This window comes from Chrysochloris asiatica, unplaced genomic scaffold, assembly GCF_000296735.1.
Source record: "Chrysochloris asiatica unplaced genomic scaffold, ChrAsi1.0 scaffold00101, whole genome shotgun sequence".
Taxonomy (NCBI): Eukaryota; Metazoa; Chordata; class Mammalia; order Afrosoricida; family Chrysochloridae; genus Chrysochloris; species Chrysochloris asiatica.
The window spans coordinates 8,784,438-8,791,086 of record NW_006408619.1 but is presented as its reverse complement, the minus strand read 5'-3'; the positions used below and the strand labels follow the sequence as shown (position 1 = coordinate 8,791,086).

The window sequence follows — 6,649 nt, the reverse complement described above, 5'->3', positions numbered from 1 at the left end:
TTTATGCATTCCATTTCATTTTTGACAACTTCCAATTTTCCCAGATTCATACTTCATACATTCCATGTTCTGATTTTCAATGGATGTTTACAGCGGTTTCTCTTCATTTTGAGCTGTGCCTCATGAGTAAATGAAGGTCTCGCGGGCTTTACTCCATTCGCATCATTAGGTTCAACTCTACTTTGAGGAGTCAGCTCTTCCCCAGTTACATTTTCAGTGCCTTCCAACTTGAGGTGCTCATTTTCTGGCACTGTATCTGACAGTGTTTCTCTGCTATTCATAGGGTTTTCAGTGACTAAATATTCGGAAGTAGTTCGTGACTCCTTCTTCCTAGTTTATCTTCGTCTGGAAGCTCATGAGAAACCTGTCCACCACGGGTGACCCTGCTGGTATTTAAAATACCAGTGGCATAGCTTTCAGAATCACAGCAACTCACAAGCCACCACACTACGACAAACTGACAGAGGAGTGGTGGCCTGAAGTATTAGGTTGGTCAAAAAAGTTGCTGAGAACAGAGAAAGATGCTGAAGAGGTAGAAGTAGGGCTCTGGTCCTGGAGGCTTTCCCGGTTCTTAACATCCTATTTGCAATCTGAACTGAGTCCCATTGAACTGAGCTCCATAGAACTTGGACCCAAAATGAGCCTCCCTCCTTTCTACATACCCGGGAAAGCAGGGGTGTGTGTGTGTGTGTGCATGTAGACAGTGTCCACCAGGCGGAATACCTCATAAGATAGCGCACGTGACCAAGGCTGACTGAGGAGTCTTGGTAGTCATGGTGCATTGGAAAGCATGTGGCTAGGAGTCCTGGTGTGGCACCGTAGAAGAACACTGGGACTACAAGGTCAGTTTAAACGTGCAAGGTTGGTGGTTCAAACTCACCAGCTGCTCCTCAGAAACCCTGTACAGGGTTGCTATAAGTTGGAAATGACTTGACGGCACTTAACAACAACAGGGTCTTACCAGGTCCCTGGGCAGCACAAAGGGTTTACACATGATTACTAACCTAAAAGTTGGTGGTTCATACCCACCCAACAGTGCTGTGGAAGTAAAGCCTGGCAATCTGCTTCTATAATAGAGCCAAAAAAACACAACGGGACAGTTCTACTCATAATGAGTCAGAACTGACTCAATAGTGAAAGTCTGAGTTTTCCAGGATGGAGGCATCAGGAGTGGCTGATGGTCTAGGGGTCACTGGTGGTGGTTATGTGTCGTGGAGTCGGTTCTGACTCATAGAGACCCTGAACAGGGGTTCTGAGGCTGTAAATGTTTACAGGAGCAGAAAGTCTCATCTGGAACAGCTGGTAGTTTCCAACTGCTGACCTTGAGGTTTGCAGACCGATTTGTAATCACTACACTACCAGAGCAGGGATCACTAGAACTACTGAAAGTACTTTCCCCTTGCCAGTAAGGCTTGGACCTCTCTAGGTCACCATCTGGAGCCATGGAGGTACAGGTGTGCTTAGGTCAAAGTCTGACCCTAATGGGAGACAGAGGGAATAGATATCCCCTCTAGTGTCTGTTTATACAGAGAATATATAGTAACACATAGACAGTATGAGTATAAAATATACTGTGAGGCATTGTAGGATAAGCACTTGATGGCTAACCACAAGGCCAGCAGTTCAAACCCACCAGCTGCTCCTCGGAAACCCTAAACAGGGTCGCTGAGTTGGAATTGACTTGATGATACTTAACAACAACAATATATTATATGGAGAGTGTGGTGGCTCTACAGGATAAGCACTGGACTGTGAACCACAAAGTCAATGGTTCGAGGCCACCAGCTGCTCTGCAGAAGAAAGATAAAGCTTTCTGCTATCCAGGGTCGCTATGAGTTGGAAGTGTCTTGATGACACTTAACAACATTAACAACATATATAATGATATGTTAATTTGAGTATATGTTAATATATATAAACACAGAATCATCCTTCTTTTGTGTATGATGTAAAGGCTATTAGAATATGTTGCCTGATACTGTTTATCGGATAGTGGTTTGCTCCCAAGGTTTCATCTTCATTTTTATATGAGTCCTACCAGTGAAGTCCTTTATGAAAGACCATGGGACTTCGTTGGTGGACTTGGGAGAGAGTCCTGGGCTAAGAGGTGAGAGCCAATCCAGGACAGGAGCTTTGGGCCTTTCTGCCCTCAGGGGTGGTGGTACTGAAGAGACAAAATGTCATCATGGTGAAATACATGATGTGTCTATAAACGGGCATGCAGATTCAAATTGTTTCATTGTAGAGTCCCCTTCCAATCAGAGGCCCCAGGCATCATACTCAAAGTCCCACAGGTATATTAACTGTGCCTGACAAACACGGGCCGTGGAGTGGTGTGGGTGCCAGAAGTCACAGCCACAACCCTCTGAGCTATCATTGGGGTGAACAGCCCTGTCTTGTTCCATTAGGACAAGAAGGGGATCTGAACCCCACTCAGACCTGAGCATAGAAGGCCCTTAGGGGCTTTCTGTGAGACCCTAGACAGTCCCCAGTGGAGTTTTCCTTCTAGGAAACTAGAACTGACTATACCCGATACTCACCCAATTGCAAACATTTCTTTTACTTTCAAAATCCATGCACATTTTCCATGCTACCCGTGAAATCACCAATGGCATGGCAGAAAATGTATTACTTATAATGACTAGGCTTTTTCTCCCGAACTGTCATGTACAAGACAACCTATCCTGAGCCACCGCTGTGTGTCTCCCCCAGTCCCAAAGGAGAGGCCAGAGTCTTGGCTAACTAGTCTCTTCTGGGGATGGAAGAGTCCATCCAGCCCTGTCCTCATGCCTACCCCAGGCTGATGACCTCACCAATGACCCGGGAAGCCAGGGGGACACAGGCATGTAACACGCCCCCCTGTCTCCTGGGCACAGGACCTGGTGGGGCCACAGCCCTAGGAGAGAGATTGTTCATCAAGAACTGAGTCACCCTGGGTAAGCTCATGATCGGGGCACGAGGTCCCCCAGGGTCCATGAGGCCGGCTTGGGGACTCTGTCCCACCTGGTCACCTGCCTCATAGCAGCTGGGGATCTCTCTCTGACTGTAGAAGCCCTCTCAGTTCAAAGTCACCAAGTCTAGTACCTGGGATTAGAGCGGGTCTGACCCTCGTATATGCTGAGGTGAAAAAAAGCAATCATGGTAAGTAATACGGAGTTGTCACATAGCAGCATCTGTGGGGTGGGACACAAGACCTAAAGTCAGGACACTGTCTACACTAACTACACTCGAGAGTTCTGTAAGTTGTGCAGGGTTTGACCCTACACCCATTCCCACAGCCATTAAGCCATTTCTTACTCTTAATGACCCTATGGTCAGAGTAAAATTGTTCCGTAGGGTTTCTGAGACTGTAAATGTTTATGGGAGCAGACAGTCTCATAGGTCTCCCATGGAGTGGCTGATGGGTTTGAACCACCGACCTTGAGGTTAGCAGTGCAATGCTTATCCCAGTGTGCCACCAGGGCTCCTTTAACCCTACTCATACACAGACTATATTTGGGCATAAACGTCATCAGCAGATTCATTCTCTCGTCTCACACGCCCTCTGGATGGCTGAGTGGACGTTCTAGTACTATTCCTGGTGGTGCTGTGGATGAAATACTGGGCTGCTAACTAAACATCGACAGTTCAAACCAGGCAGTGTGCTTCGGAAAGACCGACAGCGTCAGAAATCCCAGCAGTAGTTCTGCTCGGACTAGTGGGGTTGCTATGAGTGGGAATTGACTCGGTGGTGGTGAGTGAATGGCTAACGGTTATTCTACAGAGTCCAACTTTTTGTCTCCCGGGGCCAGGCACAGAGAGAGGCACACACCTGAAGATGCTCGTGTGCTACAACTCCACTGTACTAACAACAACCACTAATCCTGGTTAGTGTACACTGTGTGCAGAGTATGAGCTGAGCACACGTTTTACACACATTTAAAAAAACTCCCATTAAGCTAATTCTGACTCATGGTGCCCCCATGTGTTACAGAACCATACGGTCAGGGTTGTGACTTCAGAAACAGATCACCAGGCCTTTATTTCGAGGCATCTCTGGGTGACTTTGAACTTCCAACCTTTCAGTTAGTAGCTGAGTGCTTAACTGGTTGTGCCATCGAGGGATTGGTGTTGCGATAAGCAACGCAACCATAGGATAAGCACGCAACCGTAAGGTCAGTTTGAATAGCAAGCTCGGGGGTTCAAATTCACCCACTGCTCCTTGGAAACCCTAATCAGGGTCGCTATGGGTCGGACTCGACTGCCCGGCACTTAACAACAACAACGACATGTATTTAATCTTCTCTTGTGCCGTTCCCACTTTACAGATGAGGCTCAGAGAGATGAAAATAGCTGCCAGCCAATGGTGATGGAATTGGTAAACAGGCAGTGCCCGGAACCTTGGTTGGGTCTGCCTCCTACAGTGTTACACGCCTGCCCTCTGAACCACCCAAGCACATTGAAAGTTGCCCCGATTCACCTGTCTCTCTGTGAGAAGTTGGCACGGCAGCATCTATTAGGTGGGTGGCTGTTTCAGTTTTGGGGGTTTCTTCTCCTGAGCGCAAGGGACCCGAAGACTGGACTTCCAGGTGTAGTTCTGCAGAATGCTGTGTCTGCTGGGCCCACTCAGCCTCTGGGACGCTGGTGCTGATGACAACATTCAGTCCTGACGTGTGACCAGACAGGTCTCCGCTGGTTTCAGTTCTGTCTCCTGAAGTTGGGAGTGGAGCCCAAGACAAGCCTGAGGTGCGAGTGTCCAGTTCATAGGGTGAAGTTGGCTCTCCACTCACTTCTGGGGTGGCTGACCCCTCACTGGGGCTTTCCTGGGAAGTAGATGGGCTGCGGCTCCCACCCAGGATGGACGTAGTTCCATTCAGAGCCGGGGACAGGGAAGTTTTCCCGCTGCCCTCGGGGGTAGCAGTCACGCCAGCCTCAGATGTCTCACTGCTGGATTGTGGAGCAGATGACGTTTCTACCCCAGACTTGGGGAAAGTTGGTGTAACTCCACTAATGTCCCCAGATGCCAAGACTTCCCCGCTGAACTCAAAAACCTGGGAGTGTGTCTCAGGAGGTCTTTGGCTGAATTCCTGGGAAAGACTTGGCTCTGTGGTACCCATCACAAAACCAGAAGTGAATGAAGTAACTTCTGGAAGTTGTGAGGCTTCCCCAGTGATGCCTATGGCTGTAGAAGGTTCTCCGCTTACATCGGTGTTCCTGGAAAAGTCTCCACTAAAATGTGGAGTGCTCGGAGGGTTCCCACTGGACTCTCCAAGCCCGGATTGTGGCCCACTTAGGCCATCCAAAAACCCAGAATGGCCTCCAGACATGTCTGGTGCTCCAGAATGGGTACCGCTGAATTCCAAAGTGCCCGAGGCCCCTTCTGCTTCCTGGGCTGTAGGGGCCTGGGTTACAGATTCTACCAGAGTTCTGTCTATGAGAGAGATGGTGGGGAAAACAGATGGAAGTCCACTGCCTTCATATGCCCCTGAAGGCAGGCTGCTCCCAACCTCAACTCCAGAAGATTCTCCACTGGCTTCATCTATTCCACTTGGCAGGCCACTGGATTCTGGAGCCTGGGATGGAAATCCACTGGAGTCGATTTCTCCAGAAGATTGTTCACTGATCTGCCCCATTCCAGTTGTCCCAGACATATCTGCCTCCCCAGAAGGAAGGCCACTGACTTCCACGGATCCTAAACCTTCTTCTTCTTTAAACGTAGTAGGGGTCATTTCTACGAAACTAGTGTCCACAAATGTAATGCCAGAAGAGTCACCACTGCCACTCACAGCACCAGAAATCAGATCAGGGATTCCAGATGTTGACCCACCGAACCCTGGCAACCCTGTTGGCTGCCCACTGAGATCAGGGACCCCAGATGTTTCTCCACTTAGGTCAGTTACTGGTTGACCACTGCCCCAGACAACTCCAGATCCTTCTCCACTGACATCTGGTTGTCCAGAGAACAGTCCACTATGATCAGTCACTCCAGATGTTTCACCACTGGTGCCAGGAAACCCTGATGGCTGCTCAGTCACCTCAGAAAACCCAGATGTTTCCCCACTGAAGTCAGGAAAGCCAGATGGTTGCCCACCAACACCCAAGACTCCAGATGTGTCCCCGCTGATGTCAGGAGAACCAGATGCCTGGCCACTGAGTTCAGTTCCTAAAGGTAGTCCACTAGTTCCACCACTAATGTCTAACTCATCGAACGGCAGCCCAGATGTTTCTCCAGCACCACTGATTCCGATGGTTCCTTTCCCTTCGAGTCCCCCTGAAGTGGTGGCCGTGACCATTTCCACCAATGTAGTATTCACTAGGGAGATAGTTGGGAACCCAAATGGAAGGCCACTAAAGTCAGGTAGGCCAGACAATGTGCCACTTCCCAGCTCCCCACCAGAATATTCACCACTTGCCTCTGGAGCTTGCCCACTTCCTAGAGTTCCAAAGTCCACAGGTCCAGAAGCAGATCCCACCAAACCTTTCTTTCCAGAAGGCAACCCACTAAAATCCTCAGCTCCGGAAGCAGAGGTCTCTATGCCTTTTCTTCCAGAAGTAAATCCACTGAGGTCCCCTACTCCAGAAGCAGAAGTCTCTATACCTTCTGTTCCAGAAGAAAGTTCACTGAGGTCTCCTATTCCAGAAGCAGAAGTCTCTATACCTTCTGTTCCAG

At 49.1% G+C, this 6,649-nt stretch overlaps 1 protein-coding gene across 1 annotated transcript in view; it reads right to left on the bottom strand.

Moving 5' to 3' along the window:
* ACAN (aggrecan) overlaps window positions 1-6,649 on the bottom strand; it is a 42,889-nt gene that overhangs the window by 15,859 nt on the left and 20,381 nt on the right. The window contains exons 12-13 of the mRNA XM_006867166.1: window positions 4,450-6,640; window positions 3,085-3,101 (exon numbers count right to left, since the gene is read on the bottom strand). Of these exons, the coding sequence (XP_006867228.1) occupies window positions 3,085-3,101; window positions 4,450-6,640 (2,208 nt within the window). The remainder of the gene's footprint in view (window positions 1-3,084; window positions 3,102-4,449; window positions 6,641-6,649) is intronic.